Source organism: Mastigoproctus giganteus, chromosome 10 (genome assembly GCF_048544385.1).
Source record: "Mastigoproctus giganteus isolate SK-2022 chromosome 10, ASM4854438v1, whole genome shotgun sequence".
Classification (NCBI taxonomy): Eukaryota; Metazoa; Arthropoda; class Arachnida; order Uropygi; family Thelyphonidae; genus Mastigoproctus; species Mastigoproctus giganteus.
Window position 1 is genome coordinate 111449261 of NC_143584.1, and position 26249 is coordinate 111475509.

The window sequence follows — 26249 nt, forward strand, 5'->3', positions numbered from 1 at the left end:
GAAGCACTCAATTAGGAATCTGTTAGCTTATTATAGTATTATCAATTAATCTAAAATAGGTTGCCTCTGTAGCCAGTTGGGCAGGAGCAGCAGTGCATAGCACACACACTTCCTGATTAGACCGGGGTTCGAGCCCGTGACAACCAAATACGGAGGATCAGAAGGTCAGGGAATGACCACTGCATATCCCCAGCCTGGATAAAGAGTGAGGGTTGGCGTCAGGAAGGGCATCTGGCTGTAAAAATTTTATGCCAAAACAGTAAAAACACTAACCTCATTATATACATATATGAGAGGAAAAAAAACATAATAAAATAAAAAAAATTAAATTTCATTGTTAATTCAATTGTATTTAAACTCAAATACATGACCCAGACTAGAGCTCTGAAGCAAATATCAGATTAGTGAGTGCTGTGACTCGGGGGGAGAAATGAAGGGGGCAAGTCTCCAATGCATCAGTCTCAAAATGTGCAAAGTTTGCCGACCTTTCTAAAACAGAACACAATTTAGCCAAGGAGGATGATTGTGTGTGTGTGTGTGTGTGTGTGTGTGTGTGTGCGCGTGCGCATGCAATCAGGGTATGTCTGCCAGGGGCAAAAGTTGATGACATTGTAAAGCATATATCTTTTAAGAGTGTCATTGTCAAAGGTGATATTGTTGTACACATTGGAACTAATGACATTAAGAATAAGATCTGCAGATTTACTCAAGTACAGGTCAATGTTGAAAAAAAAAAAAAAAGTCAAAGGGATAGGGTTGAATGCGAAAGTGCCTGCAATTCTGCCCAGACACGATAGGAGGGAGTATATGAGGAAAACCTTGTTGATCAATTCAGCCCTAGGGAGACTGTTTCTACAGGGATGGGTACACCTAAATAGAAACGGTGCAAGAATATTTTCTGAAGCTATCGAGGCAGCGTTAGATGGCTCGGGAAAACTGCTAGCTTGGGGTGGATACACAGACTAAAGGTTAACAGTGACCACAAGCAGAAGTGATTCTTGCAATGCTTCTACTGGAATGAGTAGCAGCATGGAAAGCAAGGCAATGGAGATTTCCAGGAGTCATAGTGGACCAAATAAATACATAGGCTGTTTTATTATTATCATTAGCCAAATGGTGCAAGGAAGCCCAAGGCTTTTGCTGCACCAGGCCAAAAAAAAAAAAATTCTTATAATTCTGAGAGAGAGAGAAAATGGTGACATCCAGCCCCTGGGGTTAAATGTGTTAGGGTAACTAAGAGTAGAAACAGGTGCATGCATACTTGCATGTACACAACTGCTAGGAGTATAGTTAATAAATTTGATGAGTCTGAAGTGCTAGTCAAGACATCAAAGGCAGATATATATTCTCAGGATATCAGAGACGTGGTGTCAGAGACATAAGTAGTGCAGAATTGGAATTTGCAGAGTACAATGGTAATAGAAAGGATAGACAAGACAGGAAGGGAGGAGGGGTTATGCTGTTAGTTAAGAAACAAAATCTAAGGAAGTGGCATCCAATTGATGTTGGTGGACAATGCAATGTTCATTCTGTTTGGTGTTACATAAGCACTGGGAAAGGAAAAATGTGTGTGTGTGTGTGTGTGTGTGTGTGTGTGTGTGTGTTATAGGCCTAATCAATATGATGAGTATAAGCAATTGTGCAGAGAAATAGTGGGCCAGTAAATCAGAATGTCTTATAATGGGGGATTTTAACTTTCCAGAGATCGACTGAAACTTGTGGTTGGTCAATTGCACACTAGCAAGATTTTGTGGATTTATTGGATCACTGTTTTCTAAAACATGTTCAAGAGGTAACCAGAGGGAGTAATACTCTTAACCTGATTATCAGCAATGATTATTCATGCATTAAGAATTTGCACATAAAGGAACCACTGGATGACAGTGATCACAATGTACTGATGTGGGAATTGCTTAAAGATGCAACTACTATAAAGGCTAAAGGGAAGGGCTTTTGTTTTGTAAAGATGACTCTCAGACAGTTTTTAAATTCTGTACAGTGGGATCAACTGATGATGTTACCAATGTTGATTCTAAATGGGAAGACTTCAGGAACTTAACTTTGGAGGCTTTTCATTCCAACTAACAAATACTGTTCAAGGTTTAGGCCTAAATGGATATCAGATGAAATAATGAGGCTCGTAGCAAAGAAGAAAAATGTATGGAATGCATATAAAGTATCAGGTGACACAGAAGCCTATGGCAGATATAAACTAGTCTGTAATCAAGTCACAAAGGAGGGTAAGCAAGCAGGCAAAAGCAGATGAGAAATTCTTGGCAAAGAAAAACAGCAAAGGGTTCTTTACTTATGTAAACTCTAGAAGGAAAGGGATGAATTAGACTGGACCACTTAACATAGATAGGTTGACTACTGATGATCATGCTAAAGTAGCTAATAAACAATGAGTATTTTGCATCTACATTCACATGAGTGTGCTAGAAGTTTATCAAACTCTAACAGGGAGCTAAGTGATTTTGTAATAACTGAGAGCAAAGTGGAGGAAAAATTTTTGAAGTTAAACATAAAAAAGGCACTTAGGATAGATGGTATCTATCCAGTTATATTAAAGGAGGCAGCAAAGGAAGTAAGCAAACCCTTAGCCATAATTATGAGAGCTTCCCATGGACTGGAGGTGTGCAAATATTGCCAATTCATAAAAGGGGGGTTCATCAAAGGGTGAGAAGTAACTATAGACTTGTTAGTTTAACTTGTGTTCTGGGGAAAATAAATGGAATTACTTGTTAAAGAAGCATTGCAGGATCATCTAGACAAGACTGCAGTAATAGTTAAGACTCAGCATGAGTTTGTTAACGGTTAGTCTTATCTGACCAATTTGATTGGATACTATGAAATGGTCACAAAGGAACTGAATGCCAAAAATAATTTTGATATCATATACTTGGATTTCAGGAAAGCTTTTGATACTGTTGCACATGGAAGATTGCTGTACAAATTGGAGATGTATGGCATTAAGGATAAGTTGCTACAGTGGATAAAGGGATGGTTGAGTGGGAGACAGAGTGGTAATCAATGGACACTGCTCTTTGTGGACAAATGTTATTAGTTCAGTCCCATTAGTGGAGTTTGGTGTCAGGCCCATTGTTGTTTTGTATATTTATCAATGATGTATGTATATCAGGTTTAATGTCCAAGTTTGCAGATGATACAAAGGTTGGCAGGGTTGTTAGCGACAGTATGCTACTCCAACTGGATCTAGATAAGTTGGGCAAATGGGTAGCAATAACTGAAGAGAAATGTACCAATTTGTGTGGAACTACACTCAGGGAAGTGGAAAATGAAAAAGACCTCAGGGTAATTGTGCAGTCAAATATGAAGTTCACTGACTATTTGAGACAAGCTGTCAGGGCTAGTCATGGAGCCTTGTCAATGATGTATAGGAATTTTGCTAGCAGGGACAGGGAGGCAATTATCCTGTTATACAAGGCAATGGTCAGGCCACACCTAGAGTACTCGTCTGGAGGCCTCATTTTTAGGAAGAATGAGGAGTTGCTAGAACGAGTACAAAGAAGGGCAACAAGATTGGCGAGGGGAATAAGGGGTGCTCTTACCAAGAAACTTCTGCAAATTGCACCGCCTGGAGAGTAGGCATCTGCAAGGTGATCTGATTGAGGTGTGTAAGGCCTTGAATGGGTTGAGCAAGCTGAATGCTGATGGGATTCTTCCTCTTGCTCAGATTAAGAACATGAGGGGGCACACTTTCAAATTGAGGAAAGATAGTTGTAGAATAGATGTACAGCAATTTGCCTTTAGCCAGTGGGTAGATGATTGGTGGAACAGACTTCCATCTTTGTTGTGGAAGTTGATAGCCTAAATAAATTTAAGGCTGAGCTGGACAGGGCATTTGGAACAAATGGAGGGGTGAAGTGGGAGGTTTTTTTCCTGCTAATGCTGCATAAGCTTGCATCATATGTCTCTACTAATGCTAAGTGTAGAAATTTTGGTGAATTAAGTGTCAGAGAACTAATACACATTTTTTCTAAAAACTGTAAAGTTAAATATATATATAAAAAAAAAATAAAAAAATAATAATATTTAAAACAAATGTAGGAAATAGTCTGAAATGTTTGGAAATGACAATTCATTACAATTATTTGTACCCGAAATGAGCATGAACATTGTTCACGTTACCTGAACCAGGCGTGAACATCTTATGCCTTGCCGGGTCAAACTTGGCCCTGACAGCAAGGTCTGGGCAGACCTCTAGTGTGTGGTTGGGATTAAATGCTATTCTGGTAGATAAATAAACTGTGTGATGTCATTAATAATTAACAAGCCTCAGCATCTTAGTGTTGGGCCCATGTGACAAAAAACTGAAGCCAGATGGTGTTTTGAACTTTAAAATTGCCAAGGAAAATTACCTCACTGTTACAGAAGCAGACTTTCAAGGAAAGGAAGTCAAGAGTTACAATTGATTAGTGAAATTGAGAAAACAGGAGCAACAAGTGAATTTGACAGAATGAGATTTTAAAAACAAAATCATAAAGAGGGGATCCAAATCAGTAAGTCTCTGGCAGGGAATATCATAACACAGCAGCCAAATGCACAAGTACAACCTTTGAAGCAAAAAAAATACTGGAGAAAATAATTGGGACAACCAAAATACCAATGGTTGTGGCAACCAATAATTGAAATTGTCAGACAAAGAAAGTGGGGCCCTTTAGCCTAGGTTGAAATAATCATTGAGATAACTGATACAACATATTTGCAAAATAAATGAGGAAGTTAAGTTTTTACTTGGCACCTATCAAGTGGGGAAAAAAAACAGAGCACAAATGCATTCGAATTGCGATAAACCTTTAACAATTTGTCAGAGGCCACGTATGCATAAATACCATTAAGAAAATATAGCACAAGACAGTTACGATGACACGTACCAAAGCGTAGAACAGCTATTAGCTGATCTGTAACAGTACCACAAAAAAGATAAGTACAAGACCAGTAGCTAAGAGCAGAGAAAAGAAGTCTCATGTACATGAATACATAGAAAAGAGCAAAATCAGATCAGACCTTTGTATAATGGACAGTGAAGTCTTAGATAATCTAGCTGATTAACTGAACAAGGACTTTGCATCAGTATTTACAGAAGGAAGACTTTATGGCAAAGAGAAACTGTGTGAGTGAAGCACAAAATTAGCAATACTGAATTTCAGAAGATTCATTAGAAAAATTTGAGCCTAAATGCAAGTAAGGTCCTTGGAGATGATGGCATATATGGGTAACCCTAATATAATATGGTATTTAGGTTCCTATAAAATGTCATGTTGTGCGAAACCGTGTTATAAGGGACTAAGAAAAAGTACAAAAAGGGGGAGGTTACGTTCCAAAAGCTAATAAAAATACATTATTCTAGATTTCATAAATCTTATTTTCTCTTTAAAAAAAGAGAAAACTCAGTAATCTGGGTTTGTTTGCTTTTGCTTTACAAATCTTTGTGAATTTCATTTTATGGAACTAAGCATTTTTGAACTTTGGACTCCTTTCATTCAAGAAAGAGCATTCAAAAAAAATAAGATTCTAATTGCTTGGTTAACTATGCCTTCCTGTATGCTTTTTAGTGTAAAATCTGGAAGATTAGAATTTATCTGCTCTATCATCCACTGAATTGATTTGGTTTTAATTCCAATTCCATATCCACCAGCCTCTTTTTCTACTAGTAATTCTTGAACACCTTCAGCCATCATAGGCAACTAAGGCCATGTTACTCTGTGTGTATATTGTCTATAAATGAGTGTCCCAAGGTTTATTCTGTTTTACTGGATGAAAAACCTGCAATTCCAGGAGAAAAAACCATGCTACCCTCACCTGAGCAACTAAGCCATGTTGTAAAAAAGATATTCCTTCCATTATCAACAGGATTCGAACTCTGGTCTTTTCCACTCTGTGGGGAGGAGGGCAATTCTATCAACTGTGCTATCCACGAGGGCTTCAGTAGTCGCATCAAAAACTTACCACCCTACTGACATAGGCAGTTCTACTATCACACATTACATTTTCTGCTAGTTCGACCATATTTCCTGAATGAACTGACCATGGCCAATACATTTTTCCACAAGCATTTAACGCTGACTGTTTTACTTCTTTCAGCGATAAAGCTATGATTCTGATAATCCACAATTCAGAAATTTTTCCATGTGTCCATTACTTCAATAGATTCAGAATAAATTTTCCAAAATCCATTGTAACGATTTTCTTAAGTAATGAGTTTTAAAAGGTGGATATAATGCCTTGATCTAATGGCTGAATGAAAGAAGTTGTATTAAACTAGTAACAACTGTGGTGGTAGGAACATAATTTCGATGTTTGGATGGCCTGGTGTGCTATCCAATAATAATAAAACTGAAATCTAGATTTTTTCCACAAGTTCGACAGCACAGAACTTAAAACGGGGATTTCCCAACAAAATAAAATACAAGAATTTCTCAATTTTTTTTTTTTTGACTAGCGAGTCAACAGCAAGGAATTCAAAAAGAGTGGAAATGTTGAAAAATTACATCCAACTTAATAGCAGGGTTCCCCTCCTCCACACAAAAATACCGTTATGAGAGGTTTACCGATACTCTAACTGCATTATATAACTACAGTGTTGTAGAAGTACTGTGTTGTATGGGGGTTGCCTGTACAGAGTAATTTTGAGGGAAGAGGCAAGAAAGTATACTGAATCATTAAGGCAATTATGATGGCATCAATGGATTCGGGATGTATTGCCAGTATATAAAAAAGGCAGTTCTAAGAGTGAAGGGACCAAGCAGTCAGTCTGACTTCAGTAAGAGCAAAAAATCATGGAAGTGTGATGTGTAGTACAGGATCATTTAGATAGAAATGGAATTCTGAAGGAAATGCAGCATGGTTTTGTAAGGGGGAAATGATGCTTAATAAACCTGGTTAGTTATTTTGAGTCACTTGTGGACCTGGATATAAGAAATGAATTTTAACACTTTACTTAAATTTCAGCAAAGTGTTTGACTCAGTCCTACATAGGAGATTACTCAATAAACTGAAACACATTGGCATTGCAAGTGGTGAAACCCATGTTTTGTCTCTAGAGCAAAGTTTCCGTCATCCCCCCCCCCATACTTCTCCTTCAACCCATGCACGGTACTAAGTACTATAGGTTTTGATACCTTTCGTGTTTGGGGTTTTCATAAAAAAAAAAAAAGCCATAGGCAGATCATGGCACAAATGCAGGGTAGCTGATAGCGAGTTATAATTACTCTTCAGATTGAGCTGTTAGCTCAATCTGAAAATAAAAAGTTGTCTACATTCTGTCAGCTTGTGCAGACTATTGTCTTTCACTCTTAGTCAGTGCCCCATACACAGGCACAAAATTCAACAAAATAATATGAAAATTTAACCAGTCAGGCAATATATATATATATATATATATATATATATATATATATATATATATATATATATATATAGTGCATGTACAACACACACGGTCATTGTGCACCAATTCATTATGGTTTATTGTAAACCAAACACACTTATGAATATACAAGGGTGTGCCCATGGACAAAGATATGCATGTTGTTTGGGATTAAAACTAAATAACTCACATGGTTGAGGGGGAAGAAATACTTTGTTCCCTCTGCTCGTTTAGAAGCCCATTGACGGGAGAATGGGCTAAGAATTTCTCCAACATAATTTGCACATGGATATCTTCTAATGAGAGAGAAGTGATGAATCACAACTCTTACAGAGAACTCTGGCCCAAAGAACATACATTTAGATGCACAAGTTAAGTGAATAGTTATGCAAAGGTTATCCTACATCATAAATTAAAGTACCTCTCTATAGAGAAATTAAGATGTATTAAACTGAAATATAACAAAAATAAATCAGAAAATTAAAATAGTCCAAGTTGCCAACTTTATAGCTAACAGTTGGATACTTATTCAGAATACCAACCTAGGCTACAGGTTCAAAACCAGATGCTAATCTATTAAAAACACCTCTGCAGTTGCAGAGGTGTTTTTGGAACAGATTAATTCTATATGGTTTGATTGTTGCTCCAGTGATTAATTATTTTGATGATTGCTATAAACTTGTTTGAGATAGCATTATGGCACTTGGGAAGCTCTGTGCCAAGCTTTCAAGCTTTCCCTAACTGCACAAGGCCAATAGTTTTACAAAGCTGATAACACAGGAAATGAAAAACACCAAAAATAGCTCCCATGAAGGTCATAGTAATATAAACATTTTCACACAAAGCTGCCCTTAATAACAAACCACAGAATAAAGTTTAAAAAAGAAACTTATGTAGGGGAAAAACAAAACCCACAAGTAAATTTCACAGAAATGCAGGAATCATATAGTGATATTACACACTATGAAGTGTAATATCACTATATCACAAAACATATAATATGAAATTTGTCTCTGGATTCCTCAAATCCTATCCTGAGACTAGTACTGGGCCTCATATTCAGGTTAACAAAGTTAACCTATTTATTATTCATTAAATTAATTTTTAAAGTATTATTAATGTGTAGCTAGCAATTTCTTGATGACAATTAAAAAAAATTACAAAACTTAAGTAGCATCAATTAACCACCAGATCCTAATATACAACTATATGCTAATATTAGATAATGTGATATGAAACTTACCCTCCGTAGGTAAAGAACTACATATTAATTCTGTTATGTGAATATTTTTTCTTTTATTATTTTGGCTAATAAATGTTATATGCAGTGAACCTCTGGAATATCAATGTCACAGATAAAGCAGTTTTTCTGAATAGTTTTTAACCAACTGGTTACAGAATCTGCTGATTTGCACAACTTGAGACAAAAACTTATGATTACATATAAATATCAATCAACAAATTCTCAGCAATATGCCATAAATGGAAGTAATAATAAATGCATTTAAGTTTCAGATAAAAAAATTATAATAATGAATAAAAAGCCACATTATGGTATTCACCTTACACTGAAAGGAAGCCACAGGCTTTTGCTACACTGGCCAAAAAAAAAAATGATTTCCTCCTCATATAGGTAACTATCCAGCTGACTTTTGAATTTATTCTAATCAGCCTCAACTATCTGCAAGGGCAACTTATTCCAATAAATCAATGACTCACTGGGTAAAATAAAAAACTTCCTGCAATATAATCCAAACTTCAACCCCCATAATTTGAATATGGCTCCAGAGTTCTGGAATTCTTTATAACAGCGATAGTTCCGCCTTCATTCATTTTACTAATCCCTCTCAGAGCCTTAAATTCTCAAATCATGTCACCTCTGAGGTGACTGGGTGCCAAGCTCTATAGCCCACATCATCTGAGTCTTACCTCATATGATCATCCTTTTGCCAATCTGACCATTCAAGTTGCCCATCTTTGTACCATTTCAAGCTCAATATCTTATTTCACAAGGTCTCCATACCTGAAACACAGTATTATAAATGTGGTCTTACAACTGCCTTGTACAGTGGGATTATGACCTCTCTATAGGATAGCATTCGATAAATCATCACTAGGACACAATGGGCTGTCCTGAATTTACCTGAACAAGGTAAATGTTGGAAGTGACCACAGAATGGCAAGATGCATACTTGATATAGATGTAAGAAAAGAAAGGATAAAACTGACTCTAGTTCATGTTGTTCGGAAAACTTCATATCTGCCCGTCTCATAACTTCCAGGTACCTTTCTTCCTCTACTGTTTAATTTAACTTCGCCAAGTGGGTAATTTATTTTGAGGCTGCTATTCCCCAAATGTAAGACTGCCCACTTATCCTGCAAGTAGCTACATTAAAACATAGCTGCCACTTCTGACCAACTTTGAAGTCTATTCAATTCATCCTGAAAGACTGTTTGGCACTAATTATTAATGATTCTACCAATCTTTACCTACAAATTTTGGCATCATACCTTTTACCCCTCTGTTGATATCATTTATGAAAAATGAGAAACAGTTGGTCAAGAAGCAATCCTTCGGGGACCCATTCCTGACATTACACCAATCTGAAAAATATCCATTAATCACAACCTTCTGCCCTACACCCACGCAGCAATCCATCTTAGAACCTTTCCAGTAATTACAACCTGCTCCAGCTTATACAGTAACTTTTCACGTGGGAGCAAGTCAAATGCTTTGCTAAAATCCAAATAAACTATTTTGAAACTGTTCCCTATATCCAGCTCATGAGTAACTGTCAAACATCATTTCCCCTTAACAAAACCATGTTGTGTTCTTCAGAATGCCATATCTATCTAAATGTCACTGGATTGCACTCTTAATCATTACCTCTAAGATGTACCCTATCACTTAAGTCAGACTAATTACCCCCAGGGGCTCACATTTCTGAGTATGGGATTGGCACACACAGGGTCCTGAGCTGTACATCACAATTCTTCTTTCTTGGTGATTCCTCTACTTCTGACTATCTCAGGGTGATCTCTTTTTTTTTTTTGGCTGGTGCAGCATAAGCATCAGGCTTCCTTGCACCATAAAGCCAATAATAATAACTGATCTGTAGTCATCAACTTCTCTTAAAACTGCCTTTATATACTAGCACTTCTCCAATCCAAAGGAATCTCCCAGATCCAAAATTAACCCCAATGGTTCAATACACTCCCTGGTGGAGTCTCTCAAAAATACTAGGTATATGCCATAAACTCCGGGAGCTTTACTTGTCCCTATGCACAAAAATTTTCTAATGAACAGTCATCTGTAATTACAAAAGCACTAATTTTGCATGGCTCTGCCTCACTCTCTCTCTCTGTAGCCATCCATTCTGGCATCCTCCACCTGCAGTATTTTCTTAATGCTATGCATCCATTTGTGTTTTTGCTTTAAAAGTATTCCATAATTCAAAAATTAAGACTCAATGCAACATGGCATAATATTTTTAAGAGTTAATTATCTATATAATATAGGTGTAAGGGGCTTAGAGGGGAACAGGCATTCTGTGTGTAATCAGACAGGCTAAAACACTGATGGATCCAATACATCTTTCTATTTCAGAAGATTTAGAAGTCCAGTTGGCCTGCCTCCCTAAAATCCCCTTCTTCTAGATGGCAAGCCCTGTTACATCACTTAGGTGGCAATGAACGTGTAGAGCAGTTCTCTTCAAGAAGAGTGGTCAGTATGGAGAGGAAAAGACCAAACCCTCCAGCACATGACAGTAAGACAAAACAAATGGCCCTCAGTCCCCAGCGGCATTCACTCCCCCTCTTACGGCAGCAAGAGGATCAGAGTGAAAGCAGAGGATGCTAAGAATCTCTGGGTATGACCAGGCTATCATGCACAGAAACTGAACTTGGCCTGTTACAGCGTAAGATTGCTCATTGGTAAAGATAGAATATTAGAGCTGGAAAAGGAATTAGAAAATGTGAATATCATCAGTTTGGCTAAAACAAGAAGAAATGAATCACTTATAAGTTTATCACGTGGAAATCTGCTGTACACCAATGGAAACAGTGAAAGTGCAGTTGGCTTTCTGGTCCATAAAGATATAAAAAGCAACATTTTGGAATTCAAAAGTACATCACCAAGGGTGTCAAGACTACTACTCAGTATTTCTAAGAGGTATAAGCTAAAGGTTATGATTTGTGCACCAACATAGAGCCACAATGATGAAGAGGTTGAAGCAAATCTACACCGAAATTGAGTCTTCTAGATGAGCAGAAAACCCACTACACTATCATTATGGGGGACTTCAATGCTAAGGTTAGAAAGAGAAAAAACAGCGCAGAAAGGGGAACTATTGGAAATTTTGGAATTGGTGAAAGACTTGTGGAATTTGCAGAATCTCGAGGAACGTCAGTAACGAACACTTTTTTTTCAAGAAAAGGGTGAACAGAAAATGAACGTGGAAGAGCCCAAATGGATTAACAACTGATGAAATTGACATCATCCTCACTAACACAAGATATATCGTGAATATTGTTACTGTCCTGAACAAGGACAATGTTGAAAGTGACCACAGAATGGCAAGATGCACACTTGATATTAGGGCTTGCAAACTGGTTTTATAAAACAAGTTAATCTGTTTTCATATAGAGTTGTTAAAACCGAGCTTCTAAAACTGGATTCGAATATTTTCTTAGTTAGCCCTCGAATAGTTTTTTGTTACGCGCATTTTCTTTTGTTTGTTCGTTTGGATCGTTCAACTGCTTTATGTTTTAAACATGTTTTTTTAAAGGTACGAATCTCATGGGCAGATCTCAATCTAGGAGGGGTACCTTTTATCTTCCCACCTGTATCATAACACGATGCAGGTGTACTCATTTACAACTCAGTGAGTCGGAGCGATGGCGTAAAAGAAAATGCTCAAAATTTCTCCGTTCCATCTATATTGTTCGCCAGGCAAGTTATGGAACGTGCCTTATTGATGGTTACCCACTAGAAAGAGATTCCCTGAATATTTCATCAAATTTAATCGTAGAAAGTTTTTTTGCTTCTTTATTCCTATTAAATTTGCAATCAAATGTTCTCCAAAAAAGCAACTTCACCAAATTTAGCTTTTTGTAATTTTGAAAATACAATAGATTTAATTGGGGAAAAAAAAAATTGCGAGTAAATAAATAAATTTTTCGTGAAAATTTTGAAACTTGCCTTGTTTAGAGACTCCATTCAGTGCTTGCTGAGTGATACATAGTATTGTGCCTTTGTTATCTTCAATATTTTTATTTAAAATTGTGGGTGATATAAATTCCTATTAATTAATATTTATTACTCTTGATGTCTAAGATGAAATCAAATGTATGGAATTATTTTGCTTGAAAAAGCAAAGATGAAGCACAATGTTCGAAATGTCAGAAGATAATGAAGTCGTCTGGAGGATCTACATCATCTTTGATGTTGCATTTAAAGAAAATGCATCATATTGACATTAAACAAGATAACAGTGAACCTCTTGTAAAAATGGTAAGAACATTAGAAAACTTTATCGTTAAAAATCTATGGAAGAAGAGATTTCAAAATTAGCTGCTTTAGATGGACTTTCTTTTAATTCAATTGCCAAGAGTGAGTTTATACAATCAAGCCTTCAGAGAAATAAATACGATAAATTACTATAATTACTTTTTTACTATAAAAGGTGATAGATTTTGTTTAAAAGATTTGATTACGATTTGTACAATCTACCCAAGATAAAATAAATGCCTTAAGCTTTTAATTATTTTCCCTAAGTCTGAGAAAAATCGGTTTTAAGAGTAATAGTAGTGACATGTGATGCAAGAAAGCAAATGTATGAGCTTATGCAGCATCAGCCAACAAAAAAAAAAAAAAAGAAACCACACCATTCGCTCCAAATGCCTGTCCAGTTCCTCCTTAAATTTATTCAACCTATCAACTTCCACAACGACAGATGGAAGTTTGTTCCAGCAATTAACCACCCGCTGGCTAAAGGCAAATTTCCGCACACCTATTCTACATCTGTCTTTCCTTAATTTGAATTTATGCCCCCTTAGGTTCGTAATCTGAACAAGTGGAAGGATCCCATCAGAATTCAGCGTGCTGAACCCATTCAAGGCCTTATATACCTCAATCAGATCACTGTGCAGGTGCCTAGTCTCCAGCTACAGCAATTTGCAGAACTTAAGCCTCTCTTCATTCCCCTCACCAATCTTGTTGCCCTTCTCTGTACACGCTCAAGTAAATCTACATCCTTCCGAAAATGAGGCCTCCAGACCTGTATGCAGTACTCAAGGCGTGGCCTGACCATTGCCTTATACAGAGGGATAATCACCTCCTTTTCCCTGCTAGAAAATTCCTATATATCATTGACAAGACCCCATGACCTGCCCTGGCAGCCTGTCTGCATTGCTCAGAAAACTTCATATCTGCCTGCACAATTACTCCCAGGTCTTTTTCATTTTCTACCACCTTAAGTGTAGTACCACACAGTTGGTACATTTCTCTGTGGTAACTTCTACCCATATGCAGTACTTTGCATTTGTCAAAGGTTAAACTTCAGTTGCCACTTCTTAGCCCATCTGCCCAAATTATCTAGATCCTGTTGCAGTAGCACACTGCCATTACTGTCATTAACAACCTTGCCATCATCTGCAAACTTCAACATTAAGCCCGATATACCTTCATCAATATCATTGATAAATATACAAAACAACAGTGAACCTAACACCGAACCCTGTGGGACACCACTAATAACATTAGCCCAAGAAGAGCAGCACCCATTGATTACCACCCTCTGTCTTCTCCCACTTAACCATCATTTTATCCATTGTAGCAACTTACCCTTAATACCATTCTGCTCAAATTTGTACAATAGTCTTCCATGTGCAACAGGGTCAAAAGCTTTCCTGAAATCCAAATATATGATATCAAAATTATTTTTTGCATCCAGTTCCTTTGTAACCACATCATAATATCCTATCAAATTTGTCAGACAAGACTTTCCCTTAACAAACCCATGCTTTGTCTGAATTATTGCTGCAGTCTTGTCTAGATGATCCTGCAAAGAATCTTTAACCAGCGATTCCATTATTTTACCCGGAACAGAAGTTAAACTTAGGTTAAACCTGGTTTTGAAATTTGTCGGTTTTATGCAAACCCTACTTGATATAGATGTAAGAAAAGAAAGGATAAAACTGACTCAAGTAAATAATATAAAGGTCTAAGATAACAGAAGAGGAGAAAAAGCAGTATGTACTGGAACTTAACAAGTTTGAGCTTCTGCAGCCTGCTCAGGACCAAGATATCGATGAGGAATATTACAACTTTCTGAAAGTGATGGAAGCCCAAGAAACCTATCAATAAAAAGAAATCCAAAGAAGAAGAAGAAGAAAAAAAAAAAAAAAAAAATCAGTCAAGAAACTTGTCATGATGAACCGAAGATGGCAAATGAAGAGAAAGAAAAACACTGACAAGTGGAAGGATCCCATCAGAATTCAGTGTGCTCAACCCATTCAAGGCCTTATACACCTCAATCAGATCACCGTGCAGGTGCCTAGTCTCCAGCCACTGCAATTTGCACAACTTAAGCCTCTCTTGGTAAGAGGATTCCTTCATTCCCCACACCAATCTTGTTGTCCTTCTCTGTACACTCAAGAAAATCTACATCCTTCCTAAAATGAGGCCTCCAGGCCTGTACGCAGTACCCAAGGTGTGGCCTGACCATTGCCTTATACAGAGGGCCAATCACCTCTTCCGTGCTAGCAAAATTCCTACACATCATTGACAAAACCCCATGACCTGCCCTAGCAGCCTGTCTGCATTGCTCAGAAAACTTCATATCTGACTGCACAATTACCCCTAGGTCTTTTTCATTTTCTACCACCTTAAGTGTAGTACCACACAGTTGGTACATTTCTCTGTGGTAACCTCTACCCATATGCAGTACTTTCCATTTGTCAAGGTTAAACTTCAGTTGCCACTTCTTAGCTCATCTGCCCAAATTATCTAGATCCTGTTGCAGTAGCACACTGCCATTACTGTCATTAACAACCCTGCCAACCTTTGTATCATCTGCAAACTTCGACACTAAGCCTGATATACCTTCAACAATATCATTGATAAATATACAAAACAGAGGACCCAATACCAAACTGTGTGGGACTCCACTAATAACATTAGTCCACAAAGAGCAGCACCCATTAATTACCACCCTCTGTCTTCTCCCATTCAACCATCATTTTATTAACTTACCCTTAATACCATTTTGCATAATAGTCTTCCATCAGTAACAGTGTCAAAAGCTTTCTTGAAATCCAAATATATGATATCAAAAATTTTTTTGCATCCAGTTCCTTTGTAACCACATCATAATATCCTATCAAATTTGTCAGACAAGACTTTCCCTTAACAAACCCATGCTGTGTCTGAATTATTGCTGCAGTCTTGTCTAGATGATCCTACAATGCATCTTTAACCAGTGACGTCATTATTTTACCGGGAACAGAAGTTAAACTAACTGGTCTGTAATTACTCTTGTCACCCTTCGATCCCCCTTTGAATTGGGGATACATTTGCACATCTCCAGTCCATGGGGACCTCCCCTGAGTCCAAGGATGCTCTCATGATTATGGCTGAGGGTTTGCTTAGTTGCTTTGCCACCTCCTTTAATATAACTGGATAGATCCATCCACCCCAGGTGTCTGTTTGACTTCAACAATTGCTCCTCCACTTTGCTCTCAGTTATTACAAAATCATTAAGCACCCTGCTACCATTTTCAAACCTTAATAACTCATGTGTGAAAGTAGATGCAAAATACTCATTCAGTTTGTTTGCTATCTGATCAGGATCATCAACAGTCGAACCATCGATATCAAGTGGACCAATCAGATTCATCCCCTTCCTGTTAGAGTTATATAAGTAAACAAATCGTTGCTGTTTTTCTTAGCATCTTTTGCCAAAGATTTCTTGTAATCTGCCTTAGGCTTCTGAGTTGCTTGATAATTTATATGCATCCCATGCATTTTTCTTCTGTCACGAGTCTCATTAGTTCATTTGATAACCATTTAGGCCTAAACCTTGAACAATATTTCTTAATAGGTATGAAACTTTTAGTAGCATCCACAATTCCTTGAATGCTTCCCACTTAGAATTTACTGTTGGTAACATCGTCAGTTTATCCCACTGTACAGAATTTAAAAAAAACTTTCTGAGACCACTGTACTCACCTTTACGGAAGCAAAAACCCTTTCCTTTACCCCTGATGATCTTTAAGTAAATCCCACATCAGTACACTGACCACTGCCACCTAGTGGTTCCTTTATCTGCAAATTCTTAATACAAGGATGATCACTGCTGATAACCAGATCAAGAGTATTACCCTCTCTGGTTGCCTCTTGAACATGCTGCTGCAAAAAAAACAATCATCCAATAAATCCACAAAAGTCTTACTAGTGTGCGAGTGACCAACCCACAAGTTCCAGTCAATATCTGGGAAGTTAAAATCCTCCATTATAAGACATTCTGATTTACTAGCCCACTATTTCTCTGTACAATTTGTTCATTGTACTCATTAGGCCTATAACACACCCCTACTCTTATTTTTGCTTATGTCACACCAAACTGACTCAACAGTGGACTGTTCATCTATATCAACTGGATGCACTTCTTTTGATTTTATGTTTTTCTTAATTAACAGCATAACACCTCCCTTCCTATCCTTTCTGTACCCATTGTACTCCCCAAATTCCAGTTCTGCATTCCTTATATCTGTGTGACACCACATCTCTGCTATCCCAACAATATCCATCTTTGATGTCTTCACCAACACCAAGGATATGATTAAAGCAGTAATTTAAAAAAGGTGGAGTCATACTTATCTGGGACAAGTCATTAGCTGTAATAATGATAAATGGCTGGAAGTAAAGAGAAGAATAAATTTTGGATGGATAGCATTCAGGAAATATAGTCACATACTGAGCAGCAATATTCCAATTTGTCTGAAACAAAATAATGAACCAATGTATACTCCCCACCATGACTTTTTGAAATGAAACTTGAGCACTCACCAAAAGAATGAAAGAGAAGCTGAGAACTACACAGTGAAGAATGGAATGAATTATATGGGAATCGGACTGTTATATACACTGTTAATGGTTACCTGTTGTGTATCTTTTTATTAATAAAATAAAAAAAAAAAATATAAGAAGAGAAACACACAGATTAGGCAGCAAACTCAAGTAAAGGACATTCTTATCAAAACTAAAATGGTCTTGGGCAGGACACATAGCTCGAAGACATGACAGATGGACTAAGAAAATAACAGAATGGTACCCAAGAGAAACCCTAGAAGACAACAACGGCAATGGATAGATGAAATTCATGAGTTTGTGGGTAGTAGATGGCCATTGCACAAAACAGAAGGACCTGGAAAGTTGCTAGAGAGGCCTTCATCCTGCAGTGGACTGAAAATGGCTGATGATAGGTGTAAAACCACCATAGACAATTCTTTAAGGAAAAAACTATGATAGTAGTGTAAAGGGCATCATTTCAACTGTATCTCACATTGTGCTCATCCTTCCCAATGAGTTACCACGTACTGCACTACCTCGAATAAGTAACGCTTCACTAATAGAAAAGACTACTGTTACTTATTCTCAACGGGCACCACCACCCAGACAGTACTGTTTCAAGGCTTGTTGGCTTTTCATGGTCTTTTTACACCTATATTATATAGATAATTAACGCTTAAAAATATTATGCCCTGTTGCATCAAGTCTTACTTAAACATTATCATGTACACCTTTTGGCATCTCTCATTGTGGGATTATCTTCACAACTAGGTTGTCGTATTTGCAATACTAGGGTGCTTGCACACCCACCGCTGAAAGGCCAACAAGCTTTGAAACGGTACCCTCTGAAAATTAGTAACAATAATCTTCTCTATTAGTGAAGCATTACTTATTCGACATAGTGCAATACATGGTAACTCGTTGTGAAGGATGAGCACAATATGAGATACAATTGAAATAATGCCCTTTTGGTGTTCCTAAGCCCTAGGCACTTTTATTCCAAAATGTTGTGCTTAAGTGGGGGGGTAAATGTTTTTACCCCCTACTAATTTAGCACTAACTGCAAATCACATCAATTAACGAGACAAGTTTCAACTATAATAAATGATAAACCACCTCAATTGATGGAGTGAACATTACACTTAGATTCTTCTAGTCTGGAGGACAGTTACTAAATAGTGTATGCGTATTGAATTGAAGCTCCTAGAGAAGATTGTGCATGTTTTCTTAGCTCATTTTTTTGTCATGAAAAGAGTGAATTTTTTTCTTGATTTAAAAATATCGTAGGCCCTAGGCACTGTGCCTAATGGGAAATGTAGTGCTGCTTTACACTACTGTCATAGTTTTTTTTCCTTTAAACGTTGTCTATGGTGTTTTTACACCTATATTATATAGATAATTCAAAAATTTATTTCCCATTACTCAGCAATCTGCCCAATTAATAGATACCATATAGTGCCCTAAAACTGTCAAAGTAGCCTCTTCTGAAGTTAAAACTTGTGCTACTCTTCACTACTGCCAGATCTTTCAACTGATGTCTGCATGATCACTTCCTGTACTTTAAAGCCCTGTGATATCATCTGATTCATTAGTAATGATGACATAAAGAATATTTTGATTCTAGTACTTTCTCTAGCATGCTGGTACAAATAATTTATTTTATTTAAAAAATTTCCCCATGGCAAGTTTCCCTTCCACTTATTAAAATCAATCTGGGGCTGATTAAAGTCTGCCATTATAATACATTCATGCTTGCTCGCCCATTCCATCTGCACATAGACTCATCATGCTCTTCACAATTTTCTGGAATTTAGATTATCACTACTCATTATACCTTTGCTTCCAACTCACTCACATGAACTGACATCAACTAGTGTCAACTTCTCTACAGTTCCTATATTAGTATTTCATATAGACATGGTAAAAATAAAACAAATGGTACATAATCACAATCATTTATTTTATTCCTAACGTAAGTGGTTTCTTTCAGTATTACTGAACTCTTTAAATTAAAAAAAAAAAAAAAAAGTTATGATAGTTAGTAGTTTGATAACTTTTCCTCCCCCAAGTAAAATTTTCTATATGCATTGTTTGTCATCCATCTTACCACATTGGATTTTTTTTTTTTTTTTTTTTTTTTAAAGCAAACCACAAACATGGGGAGATGAAAGAAGATATTTGTTGACATTAGACTTCTGTAGAATGTAACTTTCAGGAAATATGTATGAAAGATGGTTGTTCCAGAAAATGGAAGTTGAATAAATGAGAAAGAAGAAAAGTTGGTTCTGTAAGTTTGAAGTTGGACGGCAAAAGGATGTTGACTAGTTGTCACATGTTCTGACTGCTGCCGAAGAGGGAGAGAGCAGGAATTATAGAAGCCACAGAAGAACAGTGCCCAAGGAAATAGCTATTGAAAAGGCATGCAGCAGAATGCCTATGAAATAGACAAGTCATTAATTAATCTAATTGCCCTCTTTTCAATGGAATCTAGAAGCCTGAGAGGGGTTTTAGAGGCACTGTTCCAGATATGAGAACAATATTCCATGAGAGGATGGATTTAATTTGTACAGAGTGAGCAGCTATTTAGATGAAGAGTAATGTCAAGAGCAAAAGAAAAAAAAAACCCAGTTATTTTGATACAGAGGAAGCAATATTTGTAATGTGCTTATGCACAAAAGATGTCAGGGTAATCCCCAATAGAGATATATGATCTCTATGATGGTGGAACGAAAGCATTTTAAGGCTTTAATATATATCCCTTAAATATTTCCCCATAATGCACTGTTGTCATTCTAACTGGAGTCCGAGAAATACCTCAAAACTCGTGCACCTTTCTCTTAACCACTGAAATTCCTTTGGATATAATCCATTTTATGAAAAGTCAGACCTTCCTTCTAGATATAACACTAGGCTTAATACTGGAGTCTAAAACACTGACATTTAAGTTCCACTTACAGGCTAAGTGGCCAAATTTTTGTGACATCCAATCATTCTGCAACAACCAAATGCTCTGCTTGCATCTTCATGATGGTGGAACTGTTAGTAACTCTACAAATATTTGTCTCCAATGTGAAAGGTCCAGAAATAAAAAATAAAGGATTTAGCTGTGTATTATGGAGGGCTGCTGAACTTTGTATCACCAGGCAATAATACTAGGCAGTTCACGAAGCATCCATCTTTGCTTATTAGAAGATTGAAAAGAAAAAGGCAATCTCATCTCTTCCATCAGGCAGCATGATGTACATTACAGCAAGATCTAATATTCTTTGCGTTTAGTGGGTAAAGTTCTAAAACTGTTTTTGCAAGCCGCCACTAGATAACCGTTTGAATGAACCAGCTGGTAACTCCTAGGAAGCAGCTAGCACGTAACCCAGCTAGTGACTGGAGGGAGTCCAAGCAACATTCATTCAGGAGGCATTGTCAAAGTCACATTTGTACCAAGCAACTGGATATATTCTTGCTGTGTGTATGTCACATCCAGAAATTTCATTAATTCATACTTGTCCCCTCTACTTTTCTCTACTCAATACATCATGAATAGGCAAACTAATAAAAGAAAGCTATCTACAAAAAAAAATAAACTCCCAAAAATTCTCATCATTTCCAAATAAGAGGTGTGGCAATAAAGTTTCTGGATTGGTGCAATAAAAAGAACAAAGTGAAGGAGCTCAAAAATGGGTTTATTTTTATTCAAAGTAATCACAAGACTGAATTTACTTATTATACCATTTTAATTTTCTGAAAGAGTTGGAAAAGACATCCAAAGAGAATGTTTAGGTTGGCATTTACATTTCTTTATTTCCTCAAGATCTTGAAATCTTTGAGAGCAGTTTTCACCTTAGGAAAGAGGAAGAAGTTCACTGGTGCCACACGCCTCCGTAGCCACGTGGGCAGTGCATAGCACATGCTTCTTGATTAGATTGGGGTTTGAGACAGTGACCGCCAAACATGGATGCAGAAAGGTCATGGAATGACCACCGCATATCCTTGGAACAATATGGCCTTAGTTGCCAATGCTCCTAAAAACCAAATAACAACAACTGGTACCACATATGGAGAGTAGGGTGGATGTTTGATCTATACACTACCAAGTTTCATCAGAAATGTCTTCACAGCAAGTGGAGAATGGGTAGGAGCATTGTTGGGCAACAAGAACCAGCTGCCTTTCTCTCAAAATTGTGGCCTCACCTGGGAAATATGCTTCAGTAGTCTTTGAAGTACCTGTACATAGAATGCAATATTGACTCTCCCACCCCATGTACAAATTTCTTGGGAATCACACCGTTTTTCAAAAAAAAAAAAAAAACCACCACTATCAGTATCATCTTGATCCAGGACTTCTGCAAGTGAAACTTTTTGGGCCTTGGTGTTGATTTTAAAGTCTACCGCATGCTCTGATGCTTCGTCTTTGGGTTCTACTAAAAAACACACAATACTCATCTCCAGTTACAACACAGTCAAGGAAATTAGGACCGTCTTGACAAGTCTACACGAAGTCTTCATATGATGACATTTTGTTGCTTCTACTCTTTATCCGAGGCTGTACACAATATTTGCACAGACCTTCCTTTTCCCTAAATCTTCATGCCGAAGTTGACAAATGGTCTCCTTATTCATATCCAACTTACTGTTCTGGGGGGGGGGGGGTGTCAAATGATGATTTCTCGCCCAAACATTTGCAACTCCATTCTTAGTTCAAGGAGTTGACGAACACCCACTTGTTGGGTCATTGCAAACATCCTGATGTAAATCTTTGAACCGCTTATACCATTTAAACACATTGGTATAATTTAGTATCTAAGTTGTATCACCATAAACAGTTCTTAACATTTCACATTACTTTTGTAGATTTTTCCAGTTTAAAGCAAACTGATTTGTTTGTAGCTCCATTGCACAAATATGACATGGAATGCTGATGCTATTAATAAAACTGGTTGTTCCTTCCAATCTGTCAGCCTGCTGGAAAATTTCTGTACCACTATCTGTACCACATACCACTTCCATTTATTCTCAAACATGACTGCAACAACACCAATCCAGGAACTTTATTGTTGCACCTTATATGTAGTCTCAGTTCCAATCTTAATGATGTCCATTTCAACCTAATCTGCCAATCCCCCAATTACTTTCTGACAAAATCCCAATTATCAGTTTTTTCAAACACTACTCATCTCAGTTGCCCCAATTATTCTCTATGATTCATTTCACTTTGAAGGTGGAACTTGTGCATGCCTGCTCTGATATTTCTTGCCAGAGACTACTTTGGAAACTCCTCTTTTCCCTACCCCATTGTATATTCATCTGCAATCTCTATCATTCTTCCAAATCCAGTCTTCCTTTCTTTCAAAAAACTACTTTCTCCCATCTACCTTTCCTAACAGAAAGGTAGGTTTTCCTTGGTAATTCTAATTTTAGCTTCAGTTTTCATATTGCTGAAGCTTCAAATTGATCAATCAATTTGCTGTTTCCTAAAAAAAAAAAAAACAAAAAAAAAATTAACCTGCAGGCACCCTCATGAAAATTATAAAGTACTGCACTTTAATCACTTTCTATACATTCTTGAACTTCTAAAACTAAAAACCCATGACAAAAGTTATCTTAGAATGCACTAAAAGTTACACTTTTATAAACAGAAGCAGGAACAAACACTTAAATGGAATATCATTTATGGGCCTCAATTTCTTCTTAAAGTTGGGGTGATCAATAGCTTACAATTATTGTAATCTTAGAAATACATCTTAAATTTTGTGACTAAAGTCAAGCTGTTATAGTATATACTGAATAAAATTGAGCTGCAGTTATGTTAGTTAACTTAACAAATGTTTCACTTGTAAATAAATGGTTATCAAGTGAAACACAGCTTGACTTAATTTTTTTTTAAAGTAAAATCATAAGGGCAAATGTTTCATGGCACTGCTCTATCAGATTATAACACTAGCTGTTAAGTTGTCCCACAAATAAATATTACTGTAATAAGTACTACTGCCATTCATTCAGATAAATAAACTAATACTCATCAGCAATAAATTGCTACATCCTGGGTATGAGTGGAGAAAGAAAGAAAGGAAAAAAAAAAAAAAAAAAATATCAAGTCAATTACTCCATATACTTAAATCATTTATCTAATCTTGGTTATAAGCAATTAGTAAAATTCCAACTTCTAACTTTCATGACCCTTACCAATGATGTATCTTCACTATTTTATAATTCTCAACATAAGGAATAAGAAAATTATTACACACTAGTTATTTAATTATCATCTCATATGAAAAAATTGGGAATATTTTACATTTATGGAAAATGTAATTTTAATAGCTGCACCCCTTTCAGGAAACAGGAACAATACTGTGTTTAACAAGAACAGCATGTAAGAGGAGAAAACCAATTAACAAATCAGACAAAACATCTATTCAATGACAAAGTAATGCATTTATTGCTTAAATTCTGGTCACTTACACAATATAAACACTTATTTCTCTAATTTGCGACTCCTGTTGAAGACTATCAAGTGCTATCTTTTTTCCATTAAAAAGACAGCACTTATAATCTTCCTTTGCAAAAAGTTTTGCATTTATAACAAGTTTCTGTTTCAATCAAGATATTTCCTGGCTAAATGCCTAAGAGTATGAAGGAATTTATTTATGCATGGGCAATGCACATCTACTACCGAGGTAGTTTGATTATATCTCATTGTGAATACCTTTACGAGTTGCCATTGCATTGCAAGACTGTGCTGTCTGAGTGGTGGTATCCGCAGAGAATAAGTAACATTATTCTTATTCATGGGTGAAGTGTTACATATTCGAGGTAGAGCAATATCATGGCAACTCGTTGTGAAGGTATTCACAATATGAGATATAATCAAACGATATATTAAAACTACCCTGGTAGTAGAAATGATGTGTGTGCATTATCCATGCATAAATAAATTCCTTCATATTGTTTATATATCTCTAAGTATTAAATCTTCCAATTACTAACAAACTTAAATTGATTTTTGATCAATATTCCTAGCACTAAGTTTAACCAAATACTCCATTTCGGGCACAATTGTGGGGGGGGGGCGAGTTACCTGCTTCAGTTTTTATTTTATTGATAATATACAAGAGATTTCAAAAAGATGGCTTTCATGCAATTATTTAAGTATTGTTTTGTTCATAAATCATATAAAGAGCTTGATCATCCTCTCCCATCCTTTGTTTTCATGATCCCAACATGCTTTAATCCAATATGCACAATTCTTTACTAAAAGTTTACTGACAATACTAGCATACGAACCAAATTTTCTCTCAAAGTATCACTCATTACATTACTATACAATAGTTTGTTTTTCGATAAAAAGTCAAACTCCAGCTTATTACTATAAGTAATGCGATACGATCTTATTTTTATATACAAACACTAGGCCTTATCTTAGGGCCAAATATCCAATAGCCTTCTGTAAAAAAATATAAAAGCAGATCAAATTTAGGGTGCGTGTATTAAAAACATACACTACCAGTTTTTCTCGGGCACATTTTTACTGTGTTGTGTGTGTGGGGGGGTTGCATTTTATTTTTAAAAAATGCAGCAGAGTCGCAACGTAATGACCATCCATTACGTTTTTCATCCAGCAGTTTTACTCTTGCTACTATATTAAAATCACAATTAGTGAAAAAAAACACACACAAAAAAAAAAAAACACTTTTTATCTTATGCACACTAACGCCTTATGCATGTTGCCAGTTGAAGATTTTAAAGAAAAAAAAAAAAATATATCTTTCGAGTACGTATCGTTGCAAACTAGAAGATATACGATATGCCTGAACCATGCTAATATGGTTATTTCTGTGAGAAGAGATGAATACAGGCATATATAAAACTAAGTAATATTGCTGCTGAGATAATGTTGTAATCCTCCTATGCGCAGATTATAAACTATTGCGAAAACCTAAGTAATGCAACGGTATTACTTTTTGAAGTACGCTTTAAAAAAAGAAAAAAAAAAAAAAAAGGCGTGTTCAGCAATAAATAAGTCAACAAATATTGCCAAAAATCACCAAAATAAATGACTACATTAAATATCTTCGATGACTGCCTTAAAGCAAGTCATAATAATAAATGAACCTTTTTTCCTTTTAGCAAGAAATTCTTTCAAGTAAAAATAACTCAAGAAAAGCAACTTCTCGCGAGCTACACACACTACTTTTATCTCTCACCAAGAATCTTCTTCGTTGCAACATTATTTACTGTAGTACTTGGCTCTTCTGCTTCCTGTGTTTCCGACATTGCTATTGAAGGTGGTGTTTAACTTTCAGATGTTCTATCCCAACCTCCGTCCTCCTTCCTCCAACTCCGATGTTTACCGTCTTCACTTTGTTCTCTCCTCCCTTCTTGTACACATTCACGCTACACATAGAACGCCGGTATACATCAGTTACATTGGTCGCATTTTAATTGCATGCTATCAACAACAGAGGACTTTCATTGGTCAATGATCTCCGTGGTGACATCATATACGCACTCCACAAAGCCAAAAACATTACATATTTTTAAAGAAATAGAATTCATGAGTCTAATAAAAATCAGAACATTTGTATTAATTTTATTAATTTTTTGTTATTAAATATACTTTGTGTTCATCAATTACCAAATTGATTTTTTAGTTTCAATTCTGGTGAAGTGGTGCAGATTATTTTTAGGACCCCGCTAAACACCATTGCAACGTTGACTGTTTAGCGCGTGCGCGGCTGACTTCCAGTTTTCGCCACTTGAAGTCACATGTAAGTATATACAGTAGTTATCTGC

The 26249-nt window shown here is 36.5% G+C and overlaps 1 protein-coding gene across 3 annotated transcripts in view; it reads right to left on the reverse strand.

The window, feature by feature from the left end:
- LOC150079221 (uncharacterized) overlaps positions 1–25923 on the reverse strand; it is a 229452-nt gene extending 203529 nt beyond the window's left edge. For all 3 annotated transcript variants that reach the window (XM_090383647.1, XM_090383648.1, XM_090383649.1), the window contains exon 1: positions 25661–25923. In XM_090383647.1, coding sequence (XP_090239773.1) covers positions 25661–25730 — 70 coding nt within the window. In that variant the 5' untranslated portion in view covers positions 25731–25923. The remainder of the gene's footprint in view (positions 1–25660) is intronic.
- Between the last annotated feature and the right edge of the window lie 326 nt (positions 25924–26249).